Genomic DNA, 19,623 nt, shown 5'->3' with positions numbered 1-19,623 from the left:
GCACAGCATTTAGACTTTCTGTTCAATAAAAAAGCTGCAGGAGGATCGGAGCTATAAGGGCAGAAAATAATTCTCAAGTCGTTTTTATATAATTCCTTGAAAATGTCTCCTGGTCCTGATCCTCCTCTTTATGTGTAAACATCACAAATTTAACTTAAAAACATCACATTCCTCAAATGTCAAACCACATTAAAGTTGTAACTGAGTTTGTTGGATCAGAAAAACAATCTCCACTGGTTCAAATGTCTTTTTAATCAGTATTTTATACAATGATAAAGGCTTGTATGTGCATGTATATGTGTTCCCTCTCCCCGTGAAGACATTTCTGTTTCAAAGCCATCATGGTTAGGACATTTCTGCCAGTCCTCATTACTTCCAGTGCAAGTTTGAAAGCTCCAATTAGTGACTTGCTTGGTGTACAAATAGACAATTTTGACAAGGAAGTGTCCAGAAAGTCATATTTGACAGTAAATGTACTATTCTGACATCAGTTTCTATTACAAATTTAACACACCAATGGTCCTAAAAAAGGCAGGCAGGCCACTCTGTTAGGACGTGTATGTCGAGCTGTCAATCATGCGGAGGTTTTGCAGTGCGTTTGGTTCTGCATTTAATCGCAGTAAGTCCACCTCTAGCGGGTGGAGTTGACCGGTGATCACCAGTGAATGAAGCGGAGCGCCAAGGTCACATGACACCAGCTGACGTAACATCCCAGTGCGGATCATCTGGTCTTCAGAGCCCAGTCGGGCCACACCAACACAAACTGTGTCCTCTGTTACACCTGGAGGAGGGACAGGAAATATTTATGTCTCAAATTATTCTGGTTTTCACATAAATTTGACCTGTATATCATTACTTAAGTAGGCATTACTATTATGACTTAATTAGATTTTTTTCTTGTAAATTTGACCACTTTCTATATTGAAATACTATTTTTTTCCTTGTAAATTACATCCTGGAAGCTTTCTTCTTAGGATATTACAACTTACACCTCTAAACATTGTAAAGTCAAGCCATATATCGAAATATTCCAACTGAATTCAAGAAAACTAAATTGTTGTCCACTAAGGGATCCTACTGAGCCAATCAGATGAAAGCAGATCATGTGTGACTCACCCAGCTCCTCCCCCTCCTTCCGTCTCCTGTCAATGATCTGAATCAGCTGATCTGCAGCCTGACTAACTGTCATGTAGCGAGGTGGTTCATAGATCTTCTTCCCTCTAAAATAAAAAAATACAGACCTTTCATACCTGATACAGTGTAGTACATGCATGATGAGTTAAGAGCAATGGTTATTCATGCCAAAGGATGTTGAACTATTTTAAGGCTAATTAGGATTAAAATATGCAGCTTTCAGTAGGAGCGATGGAGGATAAATCCACCGTCAATGTTCTGACTCATCAGTTCAAAAGTACAACAAAAAATCCAAACATAAAGCTGTTAATTTCTTACCACTGAACTAACAAAAACTGTTGCAATCCATTTCATTTCAGCTGTCAGTTTGCCCCGTGGCTGTGCTTCAAGTTCTTTCAAGCTGCTCCATCCATCCATAAGACTGATCCACCAATCCAAACACACATACAGTGGGTACGGAAAGTAATCAGACCCCTTGAAATTTTTCACTGTGTGTCATTGCAGCCATTTGCCAAAATCCAAAAAGTTCATTTTATTTCTCATTAATGTACACTCAGCACCCCATCTTGACAGAAGAAAAAAGAAATGTAGAAATTTTTTGCAAATTTATTAGAAAAGAAAAACTGAAATATCACATGGTCAGAAGTATTCAGACCCTTTGCAGCGACATTCATATTTAACTCACATGCTGTCCATTTCTTCTGATCCTCCTCGAGATGGTTCTGGATCTTTATTGGAGTCCAGCTGTGTTTAATTAAACTGATTGGACTTGATTAGGAAAGGCACACACCTGTCTATAGAAGACCTTACAGCTCACAGTGCATGTCAGAGCAAATGAGAATCATGAGGTGGAAGGAACTGCCCAAGGAGCTCAGAGACAGAATTGTGGCAAGGCACAGATCTGGCCAAGGTTACAAAAGAATTTCTGCAGCACTCAAGGTTCCTAAGAGCACAGTGGCCTCCATAATCCTCAAATGGAAGAAGTTTGGGACGACCACAACTCTTCCTAGACCTGGCCGTCCAGCCAAACTGAGCAATGGTGGGAGAAGAGCCTTGGTGAGAGAGGTAAAGAAGAACCCAAAGATCACTGTGGCTGAGCTCCAGAGATGCAGTCGGGAGATAGGAGAAAGTTCCACAAAGTCAACTATCACTGCAGCCCTCCACCAGTCGGGGCTTTATGGCAGAGTGGCCCGACGGAAGCCTCTCCTCAGTGCAAGACATATGAAAGCCAAAGTTTGCCAAAAAACACACGAAGGACTCCCAGACTATGAGAAATAAGATTCTCTGGTCTGATGAGAGCAAGATTGAACTTTTTGGTGTTAATTCTAAGCGGTATGTGTGGAGAAAAGCAGGCACTGCTCATCACCTGCCCAATACAATCCCTACAGTGAAACATGGTGGTGGGAGCATCGTGTTGTGGGGCTGTTTTTCAGCTGCAGGGACAGGACGACTGGTTGCAATTGAAGGAAGGATGAATGCGGCCAAGTACAGAGATATCCTGGAGGAAAACTTCCAGAGTGCTCAGGACCTCAGACTGGGCCGAAGGTTCACCTTTCAACATGACAATGACCCTAAGCACACAGCTAAAATAACAAAGGAGTGACTTCAGAACAACTCTGTGACCGTTCTTGACTGGCCCAGCCAGAGCCCTGACCTAAACCCAATTGAGCATCTCTGGAGAGACCTCAAACTGGCTGTCCACCAACGTTCACCATCCAACCTGACAGAACTGAGAGGATCTGCAAGGAAGAATGGCAGAGGATCCCCAAATCCAGGTGTCAAAAACTTGTTGCATCATTCCCAAGAAGACTCATGGCTGTACTAGCTGAAACGGGTGCTTCTACTCAATACTGAGCACAGGGTCTGAATACTTCTGACCATGTGATATTTCAGTTTTTCTTTTTTGATAAATTTGCTACATTTCTGTTTTTTTCCTGTCAAGATGGGGTGCTGAGTGTACATTAATGAGAAATAAAATGAACTTTTTAGATTTTGGAAAACGGCTGCATCATTGCACTAGAGAGTGAAAAATTTCAAGGGGTCTGAATACTTTCAATACCCACTGTAAATATAGATAAACACCTCAATACATACATCTGTACACCCATCAGTTCTTCCATTCATTATCTAACTGTACATACATTCTGTCCCAAATTACTCATTGCAATACTAAATTTGAATTTGATTTTCTTTAGGTAACCAATAGATTTCTTTTGGATGGAAATTACACAAACAAGTGATAAAGATGCAAAACATTGTGTTAGAGATGTTATACTTTTCCACTTCTCTTCACATAGAGTTGCACATTGTGGCTGTTCACAAGAGAAGCAAAGGCAATAAAGTCAGATATATCCAATAGTCAGTGGAGAAGAAGTTTCTTTGAACAATCTCAAAGTATGTCATAAGTGACCTCAATGTTAGCATCCTGGTACCATCACCTCTCTGCAGACACTGCTCAAGGCTCCACGGATGCACAAAAAATAGCAACATTTTGGAGCTGCCCAACCAGAGTCCAAACCTGCTTCCCACTAAGAATCTGTGGAGGGAACTGAAGAGCAGAGTGATGGCAAGGAAATCTTCCAAACTCAAAGACGTGGAACTGGTTGCACCACCTGGTCGAACCTGATCTTAACAGCGATACAACTGTTGGTGTCTTTAGAGAGGATTTGCCTGCTTTCATTGGTTAGGCCAGCATAGAAAGCATCTGTACCGACCGACTCCAGGGATGGAAGTTGTTCATACAAGTGCTGACAGTGGAAACAATGCTATGAATTTTGAGGTTGTACATTTCACACAAGGTATTTATTAATAAATTAATAACGCTGCTGTCTATAAACCTGAGGACTTGATTCTACTCCTGTGTTGATCTGCTCGTTTGTAGTCTGCTTGGAGTCCACTGTGAGGACTCGGTTCCGTATGTGTGGTAGGTTAGCACCGATTGACCCTTGGAGCATAGTTGCCACACAGACATACATTTATAGCAGCATGTGGACACTCACAGACTAGCTGAGATGGTGGAATTTACACTGAATGGACCCTCGAATGGTAAAAGCATAACTTCAGTCTAATTCATTACCATAGAAACTGCCTATTATGATTTAACTTTTAGACCTGGTCAGGAGCAGGTCTCAGCAAGAAGAATGCTTTAGCCCATATGGTACAAGAGGTGCAGCTCAGCAACAAAGGTCAGAGTTAGAAAACCAAGTTAGGGCCGACTTAACAAAAAGCCAGGGGATTGTTTCAAGAGAGAGTGATGTCTTCCAATGGAGACATGGGAAAAGTTAGTTAGCAATTACACAAACTGTATAATGACACGCAAAACAAGACTCAAAGATTACTGAGAAAAATCTATGAAGAATTTTTGACCTGGACTTTTTAGTAAAAACGTACAAAAAATAGAAATCATTAAAATTCCTCATTAACATCTTTAATACAAAGTCTTTTGTCATTTGTTCGTGTGATAACAGTGCTGTTGTCTTAGGGAAACAAACACCTTTAAGGCGGTTGCCTGAGTCAAGTCTCTGTGGTTCAGAACAAACTTCACTTTGCTGCAACTGCACACGCTCACTGAGGTTCACCTCAGAGCTGAGAGATGACATCAACATGACTGAACGCCCCCAAAAAATTAGAGAGCTGCAGAGGGCCTCAGCCTGTAACCCAGAGGAGGGTCTGGATGTGATGTGGTTCTGCATCTGGACCTGGTTCTTACCTGATCATGTTCTCGATGGTTTGCTCTTTGACTTTAATATCTGTCAGTAAAAAAAAAAAAAAAAAAAAAGGAGGAGGACACTTTAGATGAAACAACTGAATGCTTTAACTTTGTTCTTACTTTGAGCATGTGGTTCAGGCGCATGGCTTCTGTAAAGCGTCTTGAGACAATTTGAATTGTAATTGGCACATTATAAATAAAATTGCAGTGAATTGAATTAATTCAGAGCCGTAAAGATTAGTTGACTACCCAGTGACACAAAATTAATCTGTGATTACTTTGATAATCCTGGAGGAGTAGTCAGGGTGAGATTTGATGCTCAGGGCATATGTATCCATCTGACCTCTGCACTCGGCTATCCAGTAACTCCCCTGTTCTTAGTTTAGGACTAATTTGCATTTCATCTGACCCATGGAGAAAGACTGAGCTGTACTGAGATCTGTAGTGGTGTGAAAAAGTATCTGCCCCTTTCCTGGTGTTTTCTATTTTTGCATATTTCTCACACTTAAATGTACCAGATCATCAAACTAATATTTATCTGTGTTTGATATTAGACACAGATAACCCAGAAATCACAAAATGCAGTTTTTAAATGATGATTTATTGAAGAATTATTGAAAACCTGTATCATTTCTGTGAAAAAGGAATTGGCCCCCAAACCAAAAGTTCATTCCTTAGCAGCAACAACTGCATTCCATGTTTGTTCCAGTTTATGACCAGTCTTTTACATCACCATGGAGGAATCCTGGTCCACTTTTCTCTGCAGAATAGTTGTAGTTTGACCATATTAGATGGTTTTCCAGAATGAACTGCCCTTTTAAGGTGTTGTCACACCATCTCAACTAGATTCAAGTCTGGACTTTGATTTGGCCACTCCAAAACCTTCATTTTGTTCTTTTTGAGCCACTCAGAGGTGGACTTGTTTGTGTGCGTTGGGTCACGAACTGATGGTAGAAGATTTTCTGATAGAGAGCAGAATTCATGTCTCCATCAGTGATGACAAGTCGTCCAGGTCCTCAGACCTTCACACTACCACCACGTTTCACTGTTGGTGTGATGTTCTTCTAGTAGAATGCAGTATTAGCTTTACGCCAGATGTAACGGATCCATGTCTTCCAAAAAAGTTCCACCTTTGACTCTTCAGTCAACAGGATGTTATTCCAAAAATCTAGGGTCTCATCTTGATATTTTAATTAATGCCAGACAAACCGTTATGTTCTTTTTGGTCAGTAATGGTTTGACCTTTGCAACTCTCTCATGGCTCTATTTTCTCTCAGTGTCTTCCTTATTGTGAAATTATGTAGACGGACCTTATCTGAGGCCATTGAGGTCTGCAGTTCTTTTGATGTTCATCTAGGTTATTTTGTGACCTCCTGGAATAGATATCGATGCGTTCTTGGAGAAATGTTGGTCGTTGGTCCACTCCTGGGAAGGTTCACCACTGTTCCATGCTTCTCCATTTGTGGATAATGTCTCTCACTTTGGTTCTCTGAAGTCTCAGAGCCTCAGTAATGTCTTTGTAACCCTCCAGACTGACGAATGTCAATGACTTTGTTTCTCTTCAGTTTTTAAATTTCTTTAAAATGTGGCATCATGTGCTGCTTTTTGAGACCTTTTGGCTACTTCACAATACCAGACAGGTTCTATTTAGTGATGATTAGATTCAACGATCCTGGCAGTAGTCATACGTGGGTGTGGATGGTAAAATTGAATCCAACTGCTGAATGAATTTCGTAGATTGGTAGCTAATGGGGCAATTACTTTTTCACATTGGGCAAGGTGGGCTGGACAGCATTTTTCTGTCAATAGATGAAGTCATCATCTAAAAACTGTATTTTGTGTTTTCTTGGGCTATCTTTGTCTTACATTAAAATTAGTTTGATAATCTGAAACATTTAAGGTTGACAAATATGCAAAAATGTAAGATTTCTACATGGGGGTTAAATAATTTTCCACAGCACTGTTGTACAACAACCTCAGGCAGCAGTTTCCACAACTTAATTTGGAAACAAAATAAAGAAGTTGTCTAGCAGCAGATGGGTCGTCCCCACATGAAGAGCCAGGTTCTGCTCAAGGTTTCTTCCCACTAAAAGGGAGTTTTTTTTCTTGCTACTGTCACCTTAGGGCTGTTCTGGGGGTTCAGGGATATGGGTTCTATAAAGCGTCTTGAGATAATTTGACCTGTAACTGACGCTATATAAAGAAAATTGAACTGAACTGAACTGAATTGAATTCAGCAGCTCTCTCACTGACCGTTACAGACCGACTGTAGCTCTGATTATGACTGCAATCTTAGGATGAGGTAACTATCACTGTTGATGAAGTTGCTGCCTTTGTTACAGTAATACATAAGTTTTTAATGGTTAGAACACTAACCACATACTATGATAGAGGGTGAACAGTGACAGTTTTAGCTGGCTGCACATTGTACTGAAGCTGCTGTGTTCCTGAACTCCTAAAAAAAGCAAAAGACATCTGTCATAGAAGCACTACAGATTCAAAGAGTACAAACAGCACCACAGACTAAATCCCAGCAGCCAAAGTCGCAACAATAACCATAAATCTAGCCTCAGTCTGACTGTCACAGCCAGGCAGAGCTGCAGCTGCTTATAGCCAGCAGCTGGATTTTGACAGGATCGGCATTTTAAAATGAATGATGAGAAATAAATGCTCATCTCTCCTTTCGGTAGCATCTGTAATTGTCACCTGGACTGAACTACTAGAAGGAATGTAAACATATAGGGAACGCAAAAGCAGCCCTCAAAAAGGTTTCAGGTAGACTCTTCAATATCTCAGATTACTGATCATCATTAAACCATCTTTAGACAGAAATTCATTTTAAGACATTTTGTCCAAATTTTATAGAACAAGCACCTAACAGATAAACTGATTAACAAGAATTGAAAACTATTTTAATTTAACAAAGATTAGTAAAATAGCAGAAAAGATATTTACTTATCAAACAAAAAAATGTTCGTAGCAATAATATAATGACATATAATATATAACACGAGTACAATAACTAATTAAAATACCGGCAAAATCTCCTGAACATCCAACAACTTCAATATCTGGATAACTTTAAAATGCCAGACAGTGTTCAAAATATGTAGGTCGTCCTGCGTTTCAATATCACCAACTTTCATGTGCCAATTTTAAACTGCAGTATTTATAGCAGCCTGTGTATTAATCTGCAGTGTCCTGATTAAATAAATAATCGTCAATAATCATAGAACTGAGACAATACTAGGACTGCAGCTATCGAAAATTTTAGTAATCGAGCATTCTATCAATTATTCTGATGATTAATTGAGTAATCAGATTCCACAATTGACATGTGTGTTACAGCATCAAAAGCAGAAGTGAACGCGCTGTGCAACAGAAATAACTGTCCTGGTGGAACACAGGTGGATATCTGCGGTGAATCGTACATATACAGTGCCTTGTGAAAGTATTCGGCCCCCTTGAACTTTTCAACCTTTCGCCACATTTCAGGCTTCAAACATAAAGATATAAAATTTTAATTTTTTGTCAAGAATCAACAACAAGTGGGACACAATCGTGAAGTGGAACGAAATTTATTGGATATTTTAAACTTTTTTAACAAATAAAAACCTGAAAAGTGGGGCGTGCAATATTATTCGGCCCCCTTGCATTAATACTTTGTAGCGCCACCTTTTGCTGCAATTACAGCTGCAGGTCTCTTGGGGTATGTCTCTATCAGTTTTGCACATTGAGAGACTGAAATTCTTGCCCATTCTTCCTTGCAAAACAGCTGGAGCTCAGTGAGGTTGGATGGAGAGCGTTTGTGAACAGCAGTCTTCAGCTCTGCCCACAGATTCTCGATTGGATTCAGGTCTGGACTTTGACTTGGCCATTCTAACACCTGGATACGTTTATTTGTGAACCATTCCATTGTAGATTTGGCTTTATGTTTTGGATCATTGTCCTGTTGGAAGATAAATCTCCGTCCCAGTCTCAGGTCTTTTGCAGACTCCAACAGGTTTTCTTCCAGAATGGTCCTGTATTTGGCTCCATTCATCTTCCCATCGGTTTTAACCATCTTCCCTGTACCTGCTGAAGAAAAGCAGGCCCAAACCATGAGGCTGCCACCACCATGTTTGACAGTGGGGATGGTGTGTTCAGGGTGATGAGCTGTGTTGCTTTTACGCCAAACATATTGTTTTGCATTGTGGCCAAAAAGTTCGATTTTGGTTTCATCTGACCAGAGCACCTTCTTCCACATGTTTGGTGTGTCTCCCAGGTGGCTTGTGGCAAACTTCAAACCAGACTTCTTATGGATATCTTTGAGAAATGGCTTTCTTCTTGCCACTCTTCCATAAAGACCAGATTTGTGCAGTGTACAACTGATTGTTGTCCTATGGACAGACTCTCCCACCTCAGCTGTAGATCTCTGCAGTTCATCCAGAGTGATCATGGGCCTCTTGGCTGCATCTCTGATCAGTCTTCTCCTTGTTGGAGGTGAAAGTTTAGAGGGACGGCCGGGTCTTGGTAGATTTGCAGTGGTCTGATACTCCTTCCATTTCAACATGATTGCTTGCACAGTGCTCCTTGAGATGTTTAAAGCTTGGGAAATCTTTTTGTATCCAAATCCGGCTTTAAACTTCTCCACAACAGTATCTGGGACCTGCCTGGTGTGTTCATTGGTCTTCATGATGCTCTCTGCACTTTAAACAGAACCCTGAGACTATCACAGAGCAGGTGCATTTATACGGAGACTTGATTACACACAGGTGGATTCTATTTATCATCATCAGTCATTTAGGACAACATTGGATCATTCAGAGATCCTCACTGAACTTCTGGAGTGAGTTTGCTGCACTGAAAGTAAAGGGGCCGAATAATATTGCACACCCCGCTTTTCAGGTTTTTATTTGTTAAAAAAGTTTAAAATATCCAATAAATTTCATTCCACTTCAAGATTGTGTCCAATTGTTGTTGATTCTTGACAAAAAATTAAAAATTTATATCTTCATGTTTGAAGCCTGAAATGTGGCAAAAGGTTGAAAAGTTCAAGAGGGCCGAATACTTTCTCAAGGCACTGTACGATCTTTTACATTCGTCTCCCACATACGAGAGGTGACAAAAATAGCTTACTTCCACCTTAGCAGGATTGCAAAGAATCGTTCTTTTTTAATCTTTTAAGGAAGCTGAGTTTCTTATTCCATTCTTTTGTGATTTCTAGATAGGATTATTGTAATGCTCTCCTGTCTGCCTAAGAGGAGCTTTCATAGTTTACAGATGGTTCAGAATGTGGCAGCCCACATTCTGACTGGAACAAAGAAATACAACCACATCAAACCAGTGTTAGTCTCACTCCATTGGCTCACAGTTCATGTTAGAGCTGATTTTAAGATACTTTTATTAACATATAAAGCTGTAAATGACACTGGGCCATCATATTCAAAGGAGCTGGTAGTCCCATATGAACCAGCAAGGTCCTTGCTCTCCCAGGGGACGGGCCTGCTGATTGTTCCTAGAGTTAAAAAGAAGCGTGCTATTTATTTCCATGTACCGTCTGTATGGAGTGCTCTTCCATCTGACATCAGGCAAGCTTACTCAGTAGAGGTGTTCAAAGCAAAGCTAAAGGCCCACTTGTTCTCTGCTGCATATCAATCATAACCTGTGAAGTACTGTGTCTTCATAGGTATTGTTTTATCAGTTTTATCGTTGTTATTGTGTCTTCTTAACCTTTATCTTTAACAGTTATCATTTTATTGTAATTTATCTGTTGCTTGCCCAGTAAAGCACTCTGACTTGGAAGTGCTATAGAAATAAGTTATTATCATCATTAATAATAATAATAATAATAATACAGGAGTACATATATAGTATAGTACAGGGGCATTGTACATATACTAAACTAATAAAGTCTGACTGATTGATTACTTCACGGATAAATGCTGCTATGTGGGCCTACGGCAGTTTTCGTCTCTGCAGTGAAATAACATGGCAGTGGATGGAGAGATATTCTGTTTCCTCTCATGAATATTAACACACAGTCACCAGCAGGACATCCACCCACCACTGGACTGTTAGTTTAGGGAGGGTGGGGGCTTTTGGATCCCCAGGGTGATTAATGGTGGTATAATCACAGTAACGGACACCTGGTGATTCCCTGAATGCAACATCAGGGCATTTTTAGAGATGACTCCAGGCTAAAGGCAAAAGGTTGCATTTGGACAAAAGCTGAATTTGAGTGAGAGGCGGTGGTACGCTGTGGACAGGTCCCCAGTCCTTCCCAGAGCTTATACAAACCTGCTCCAATTACTTCACTTGGCTCTTTAATGTAGATGACCAGACTGATTTTTTGCACATTTTTGGTCAGATTTACATATGATGATTATGATGATAATGATTCAGACATATATTAGTTATTATACTATTTTTCATGGCTATTTGAAATAATGTTTGAGCAGATTTTCCTGATATTTATAGTCTCCTGGTTGGCAAAAGCCTTAGTCGGGCGCATTGTGTGTTCAGTTGTCTTGCCTGTCTGTCATATTCTGATGAACACCTGGAAGGAATTACTCAAGATTTGACACAAACATCCACTTGGACTCAAGGATAAACTGATTAAAATTTGGTGTTCAAAGGTCACAAAAGGTGTTTTGTTTTTCACAGGTTTTTCTCCTAAATATGACAAACCCCCCTACAAATGTGAGTCAGGATAAAATGATGAAGTCATGACAGATGCAACTTGACTTTAATACTGTGAGGCTGCAATCCAGTTCACCTTTTTGCTTAATATTTTAAATAACATTTTTTAAAATGTACTGATATTTTTCCGGTATTTGAAATATTTTAATGGCATGTTCAGTGTGTCTCACCTAGTAGGCAGAGTGTGTGCAGTCCAGCTGCTTTGTTTTTACAGATTTTGTCGTAGAAGCTCTCAGGTTTCCACGTCTCCGTCCAAAACACCACAGACACTGTCTCCCCAAAATTATATAGCTGAGACACACAAACACACACACACAATTACATTGACTTGCATTAATGTCCTGCAGACTTACTATGACCTAACCGGATGTACATTTTTCAGTCACCAGCAGTTACAAAATTACGTGCTTGCGTGTGTTAATAAAAATGGTCATTTAGAAGGAAATGGAGACTCATGTGAATCTATTTCCTGTTTGTTGTGTCTGCAGCTGCTCATGTTGCAAACATGACACTAAACCTCATGCCTCGAAAAACACTAACAGCTGCTGCAGCAGACAGTATGTTTAAAATCTGCAGGTCTAAGATTAAAAAAACCCGTTCATCTGAAACCTATTGTCTATATAGAGCTCTAGATTTAGCGTCCATTGCACAGTGAACCGAGAGTGACTCCGACACAGCACAGATCTCAGATGAGCTGCTCTGAGGCTGCCTTTCAGTTTTGAGAGCATGATTAGTGGTTTTCACGTTCAGATATTCTACACATTACACACACTACATACACTCTGCTTTAGAACTCGCTGCTAGATTCTTATAATTTTGGCTACTGTACAGATTTGCTCGGCTCCAGCTCCATGTCAACCTAACTTAACCTCCCTAGTTGCACTGATGTTGCCAGTTTGTTTGCAAAACTTTCAGATGCTTTCAGATCTCTGCTCCTGCTTTTGGAGTTTTCTGTAATAGGTAGGAACCTGATAGTGTATGGGTTAGGATGTGTTTCTGGGCAGCAAGAAAAAATCTTACATATGCTTGTCATTCTACAGTATACTTTAAGATTTAGCTTCTTGCCTAACTTAAGTGTTAAACAAATTCAGTTTTTTAAAAAAGAGCCCATTTTAGCCATAATATTATTAAGAATACATGAATTTATGCATTTCCTTATTTTTCAAATTAGTATTACCTCATGATTTAAAATACTACAAAGATGAAGGTGATGGAAAAATGTTCTGCTAAATATGATTGTGCCATTGTTCCAAACAAAAACGAAAATATCCTAAAAAGAAAGGTCTGGAGGGTCCCATGGTGAGGGGGTGTCCCACTGACAGCAGGGGCAGATGGGGCAGACTCCGAGTGGAGAGCACACCCCTCATTTACATAGCCCGCCCCTCATTAGCATATTAACGACCTCCCAGTGGACATACTGTGTTAGCATTAATGCTAATTTGAGCGTGTGTTTGTGGGGAGCAGCTGGGTCCTGCGCTCTGATTCGCTGCTTTGACAGCTCAGTTATTGATGCGTTCACGTTAACATGTAGGGTTGACTGTTTTATTTCTGAAAGGCAAATGAATAATTACTGTCACCTAGTCTTCTAACTGACACATTTCACATCAGTTTCATCTCTAAGCCATTGTAGCCTGCCTCCGTCTCTCTTCTTTTCCTGATGGTTTTCTGGGTGTTGCTGGACATTCTAATGAAGTCCTCACTTCTAACAGCAGTTGTGCTGTTCACCCCTTTCTTATGAAAAAAAAAGAGTTTTTGAAGAGTGACCCAGGCATTTTGGGGTAAAACGAGCATCAGATGAATAAAAACAGGGCTTCGTCTTGTTGATTGCATTTCTTTGTTTCTAATATGTGCAAAATAAACAAACTGAAAAACTCAGGAAAGATTTACCTGCAGACCACAGCAGCCCACTGCGTTCATGATGGACGCATTGTGGATGACTTTATATGGTATCCCAGCATTCACTGCTCTCAGGACCAGGTCACTGTGAGTGGTGGCTCTGCAGGAGGACACCCAGGACAATTAGGGACTTTTGTTACTAGAATTAACATATTTAATTTAAACAATCCAGAAACAAACTTTCCGACATCAGTTCAGTAACTAGGAAAAAAGGGTCAACGTGAAACAGTGAACTACCCACAGACACTGGACTGTTCTGCTGCTTTTACATAGAGTGAGCAAGTCAGTAAAGCTGAAGAGCAGTGCAGCCTCTAGGAACACAAGACGACTACATAACACAGAGTAACGTACAGATGCTGAGGTCGCACTCGAGTTAAACCTCAGCGGCATGAAAAGGAGCTTGACCAATTTTAGTCTTCTGTGGGACAAAAGAGAATCAGCTTCTCCTTTCGTGTAAACTGCAAAACCAACGTTCCCATGAACAAAAGTTGAGAGTTTGTGTGTTCAAGGCCGCGGGCAAGCTGCTCAGCAGTCTGTTATTAACTGGGAGAGGAATCTGGTGGTTTTGGGGAGAAATCTGCTGAAATGAAGGCCAAACTGCTCTGACACAAACTCTGTGGTCACATCAGACTCTGCTGCTCTCCACTGCAGTCCACATGCTGACGCAGCAGACCTCAGATATGTGGGATCAATAAGAGCTGCTGCTGTAACACCGAGGTAATATAGTCCTGATACGTGGATGATGTGACTCACCCGAACGGGTCGCCGACCACCAGGAACGCCACGTCAGTTACATCTGCATCCTTCAGGATCTCATCAGCTCCCTGTTCAACCAGATCTCTATCTGCCAGGATGAGCTCCTTCCCATAGTACTCCTCCTGAAGACAAAATAACGGTTCACATGCTGTTACTGTAGAGTATTCACTGTTTACGCACACAACGTGGGGCTAATGAAGCTATCTCTTGGTTAAAGTGGATGCTAAAGAAATATACCACTGCTGCAGTTGCTAACACACTGCTCAGGATAGAAATGTAACAAAAGCATACACAGTGCCAAAGTATGGAACATACTGTTAAAGTAGCTAACACATTGCTAAAGTAGTTAAACTGCTCAAGTAGTTAACACACTGCTAAAGTAGTTAACAAACTGCTCAAGTAGTTAACACATTGTTAAAGTAATTAGCACACTGCTAAAGAAGCTAACACACTGCTAAAAGTAGTGAACACACTGTTAAAAGCAGTGAACACACTGTTAAAAGTAGTTATATTGCTACAGTAGTTAACACACTGCTAGAGAAGTTAAACTACTAAAGTAGTGAACACACTGCCAAAGTTAGGGAACACACTGTTACAGTAAACACACAGTAGTTAACACACTGCTAAAGTAGTAAACACACTGTTAAAAATAGTTAACATATTGCTACAGTAGTTAACACTGCTAGAGAAGTAAACAAACTACTGAAGTAGTAAACAGACTGTTAAAGTAGTGAACACACTGTTACAGTAAACACACAGTAGTTAACACACTGCTAGAGAAGTTAACAAACTACTAAAGTAGTGAACACACTGCTAGAGAAGTTCACACACATTTAAAACGCATTAGTGAAGTAGTTAATGCACTGCTAAATTAGTTCATACACAAGACACTACCACACGGCTAAAGTAGTTAGCACTCTGTTAAAGTAGTTAACGCACTGTGAAAGTGATTAACACTTCATTAAAGTACTTAATTAACTTTTTTAGCGGTGTGCTAACTTCACCAATGGATAATTGTTCCACAATTTAATTTTTCATTGTTCATATTTGGGTTGTTGCCTTAAAATTTGATTTGTTCATTTGTGGTTGGACTGTAACACTAGCATCCAGGGAAGTCTATCACCAGCACAAGTACCAGTTGCACAACTGTAATTTGTAGGCTACTGCATACGCATCCAGAAGAAGTAATCGTTCTTCTACACTAAAAATGGTAGGCATTACCACCAAATGAGTGGCTCCTAACCATGGCTATGAGACCCCTGGCTTTATTCTGTCTTTACTCTAGTCCGTCTAATTTTCGTTTCTTCACTCGAATTTCTTCCGTGCATCTTAGCTCCTCCTACTGACAGTGTACACTGCATGCACAATTATTAGGTAAGTGAGTATTTTGACCTTATCATCATTTTCATGCATATTTTCTGACCACAAGCTATATAAATTTGAATGCTAATTGGTTTTAAGCATCATCAAGTGATGTGTAGTTTTGTAATGAGGGAGGATGTGGCCTAAAGTGATCAACATCCTGTGTCAAGGTATGCACAGTTATTAGGCAGCTTCTTTACCAAACAAAAATGGGTCAAAAAAAATTAAGACTCTGAAAAGTCAAAGATTGTAAAATGTCTTTGGGAGGGATGCAGAGTGATATATATCCAAGTATGTCTATATCTAAAATCTGTCTAAACATTGTCCTTGAGATTGGTTTAGCCTCAGAAAATGTGAAGTTTGAAAAGAGCTCAAAGCCTGAGACAAATCAGCCCTCTGGCACTTGCTTTTAGAAGCTATAAATTCATCAGTTTAAGAGTAAAATCATGTACACTCCCTAAGAAAAATTAGCAAGCAAACTCACAAACAATGAGAGCATTGTGACGATCATCTGGTTAACATCAGCAAGCTAACGTGGTTATTGTTAGCATGTAGACAGAATAAACTAAAATGGTGTAAACTGTAAATATTAAACCTGATAATTAGCTGCATGTTAACAAAATATTTTAATGCTACTACAACATAAAAACTTATCACACTGTTATACAAAACTGCACTAGTTTTTGTTATCACCATATATCTTGTTATAATGTCAAATGTTTCACAATACAATGTGCCATATTATTACAACTTTCTTGTATGATTTAGGAAATGGTGTATGAATAACATATTTTAAAGAACAGGATTCATGAACACAATTGCATTAAATTCTACTTTCTGTTGGGTTGTATGTAGAAAGTTTAATGTTATGACGAGATAAGTTTAAACATCATAATCAGAAAATAAATTTGTTTTTAGAACTTCAATATATTTTGTTATACCCCAAAGATTACATTTTATCGACTGGAACAATCTTTAAGCAAAATTAAAATTGAATTTAGCTGTATCAGTGTTGGGCTGCACAGTGACGTAGTGGTTAGCACTTTCGCCTTGCAGCAAGAAGATCCCTGGTTCAAATCCCAGCCTGAGCCTGGGATCTTTCTGCATGGAGTTTGCATGTTCTCCCTGTGCATGCGTGGGTTTTTTCCGGGTACTCCGGCTTCCTCCCACAGCCCAAAAAAATATGCTGAGCCTAATTGGTTACTCTAAATTGCCCGTAGGTGTGAATGTGACTGTTTGTCTGTATATGTAGCCCTGCAACAGACTGGCGACCTGTCCAGGGTGTCCCCTGTCTTCGCCCAAGTCAGCTCAGATAGGCTCCAGCACCCCCTGTGAACCTAGTGAGGATAAAGCGGTGTTTAGAGAATGGATGGATGGATGTATACTTTAATATCCAGCCACTCTGAAAACTATGCACCTGGAAGAAAACAATTCTTTTTAATGAACTCCCACTTTTATTTACTGACCAGTGAGGCTTTTTCCTGCCCTGTCGATTTAACTGTTTTAAGTCAGATATTAATATTAAAGGAATTAATGCTTGGTTCTGGGTGGCGGGGCGAGGAGGTGGGCATTGGAGGATGGGAGGTTGCTGGAGGGGGTGTGGAAATGGAGCAGGTGGGGGGTTTGGTGATGGAGTCAAGTGAATATGAACCACTCCCTTTTAAGAAAACGCACAGAGTCTGACAATAGACCTGGATAGCAAAGAATTGTGATCATCTTTGTCTCTGACTGTTGAAGGTTTTGTCAAAGAAAGCCTGATTATGTCAAACAGTCCCTCACAAGAATCTTGCCACCTCGAAGCAGTGGTCAGGGAGGGGACAGGATTGAACAAACTTTGAGCTGAACAACTACTTTTATCTCAGTTTCTACACAGAAGCTGGCTAAAACTCTCACTGGCTTGTAAAGCTGACATGGATGGATGTTAGATGTTCGCCATCGTGACCTTTATTATGATAAAATAAAGTAAATTAGGGGAAAAAACGGAGGACTGGAGGTGTAAAATTCTGAATTATGGAAACGCTCGAATACAGTACAATTACCACTAAATATTAAAGTCAAGAACTTGAGAGACTGAATTGAGTGATTCTCCAGCAGACTGCCATGTTCTGGTGTCTTTTCAGGATGAGCATATTCAACTTCTTCTGCAGCTGCTTTCATTTGCGTCTGTATTTAAGGCCGGGACTCTGGGATGCGGTGTTCCGTACTCACCAGCGCTTCTTTGCCCACAGTGAGGATGGAGGTGTAGGCCTCCAGGTAAACTCTGGAGCAGCTCTTCACCGCCTGCAGACCCTTCACCGTGATGTCTGCGGCATCTCCGAGCCCCAGGCCGATCAGATACAGCATCCTGCCGGCCTCTCCCTCCGCGAAGAGTCGCTGTCACACTCCTGCTGCACTGAATGGAGCTTAAACTTCACAACACAGAACAAAAACACTTGAAATCGGCTCACCGCTCCTACATTCACGTGTAGTCTCACTGTACGACCTGGAATACAGTCTGACGTAAAATGTTTACAGTTACGACAATTGTAGCTGCTTTACGTTGTGTTCTGAGCGGACGGAGACTATTATGCCAAACTCCGTTGACAAAACTACATATTTAAAGTATAGCGAGTATGCAGACCTTTGTGCCACTATAATGTACCTCATGAACATCTAATATAATGCCATATGAAAAAAATCTTTAATTCGGCGTACACATATTTAGGGTGTTCATTACTATTTTCATTTTTATACCCTCTTAATATGGCCTTGGGGAAGTTTTCTGTAGGGCACTAAACAGGGCAAAACAAGGCCATAGAGCAGTTTTTAAGTTCTCTGCCAAGCCTCAGTTTGATACACCAATAGTAACTCACACAGCATGTTTCTTGATAAAACGGTCATTTATTTAAATAAACACACAATCTGTTCATTTGTATGGTTTGTGTGAAATTCAAATGCAAAACAACAAAATAGTTTTCTCCCTAATGTTTGTATCCTAATAGCAAAATGTCAAAGCTGAATTAATGTCATGCCTACCTGACACTTCAATTTACAAAATAGTTTCCTTTATTATCTGAACATATGACTGATATTTTGTGCTCAAATTCACTTCACAGCTAAACGTGTTTATTTTTAATCAATTATAACCTGACAACCATTAGAAGAACCTGCAGCAGGACTCCAGCACTAACGCTTAAAGGTTAACAAAAACATTTAGTTAGTTCATTTGCTGCATGGTGCATGTAAGAATATGAAATTCCCTGCTACCGGCTCACTCCTCTGAGGTTTCTGTTGCCTCATCTCCGACCTCATCATTACCCAGTAGATTGAACATATCCTTTTTCTACATCAATTCTCCAATTTCATTTAGCGGATGCTTCTGTTCAAAGTGATGTAGCCTACATCTGAGAGTAGACACAACACAAGCAAGAATCTAGTCAGGAGAAAACACCTTGGCTAATAACCGTAAAACCAGTTCAAGTGTGATAATAGGACCATGATGTCTACAGTGCAGACATAATAGGATTTTTTTTTATTGTTGCAGTTTGGCAGGTGCAAATGTGTTCAGTGAAGAACTGGTTTTTAGTCTTTTCTTAAAGACTGAGAGAAACTCTACAGATGAAACAGAGTTCGGTAACTCGTTCCACCACAAGAGAACCACAGAGGAAAAGAGTTTAGCCATCAACCGGCCCTGTTGTGGTGGTTGTTTCAGGAGCCTTTTGTTGGCCGAGCGTAGTGTGCAGGACGTAGTGTAGACCTGAATGAGAGACTTCAGGTAGAAGGGAGTGTCTTTATTCTAGTTTTGTAGACAAGTGTATTTTGAATTTTAGGCGGGCAGCAACTTGAAGCCAATGAAGGGATCTGAACAGCGGGGTGATGAGCTGTTTTTGGCTGGTTGAAAACCAGATGTGATGGAGCATTCTGGATCATCTGCAGAGGTTTGACCATGCATGAGGGGAGGCCTGCCAATAAGGACCTGCAGTAGTCAATTATGATAATAGAGAACCTGGACCAGAAGTTGTGCTACATGTTCAGACAGGAAGGCTCTGATCTTCCTGATGTTGTACTGGGAGAATTATCACGACCGAGCAACAGAGGTCACATGA

General features: G+C 40.3%; 1 protein-coding gene across 1 annotated transcript; it reads right to left on the bottom strand.

The window, feature by feature from the left end:
- Positions 1-233: 233 nt before the first annotated feature.
- Positions 234-18,050, bottom strand: dph5 (diphthamide biosynthesis 5). The gene is made up of 7 exons (XM_022215630.2): positions 17,747-18,050; positions 14,174-14,298; positions 13,412-13,520; positions 11,695-11,815; positions 4,844-4,883; positions 1,117-1,220; positions 234-781 (listed from the first exon to the last, which is right to left on the bottom strand). Exons 1-7 carry the CDS (start codon positions 17,879-17,881, stop codon positions 549-551), a joined length of 867 nt encoding a protein of 288 aa, XP_022071322.2. The 5' UTR covers positions 17,882-18,050; the 3' UTR covers positions 234-548.
- Positions 18,051-19,623: the final 1,573 nt, after the last annotated feature.

The sequence above is a fragment of the Acanthochromis polyacanthus genome, chromosome 15 (assembly GCF_021347895.1).
Source record: "Acanthochromis polyacanthus isolate Apoly-LR-REF ecotype Palm Island chromosome 15, KAUST_Apoly_ChrSc, whole genome shotgun sequence".
Classification (NCBI taxonomy): Eukaryota; Metazoa; Chordata; class Actinopteri; family Pomacentridae; genus Acanthochromis; species Acanthochromis polyacanthus.
This window is presented reverse-complemented; position numbering and strand designations above follow the sequence as displayed.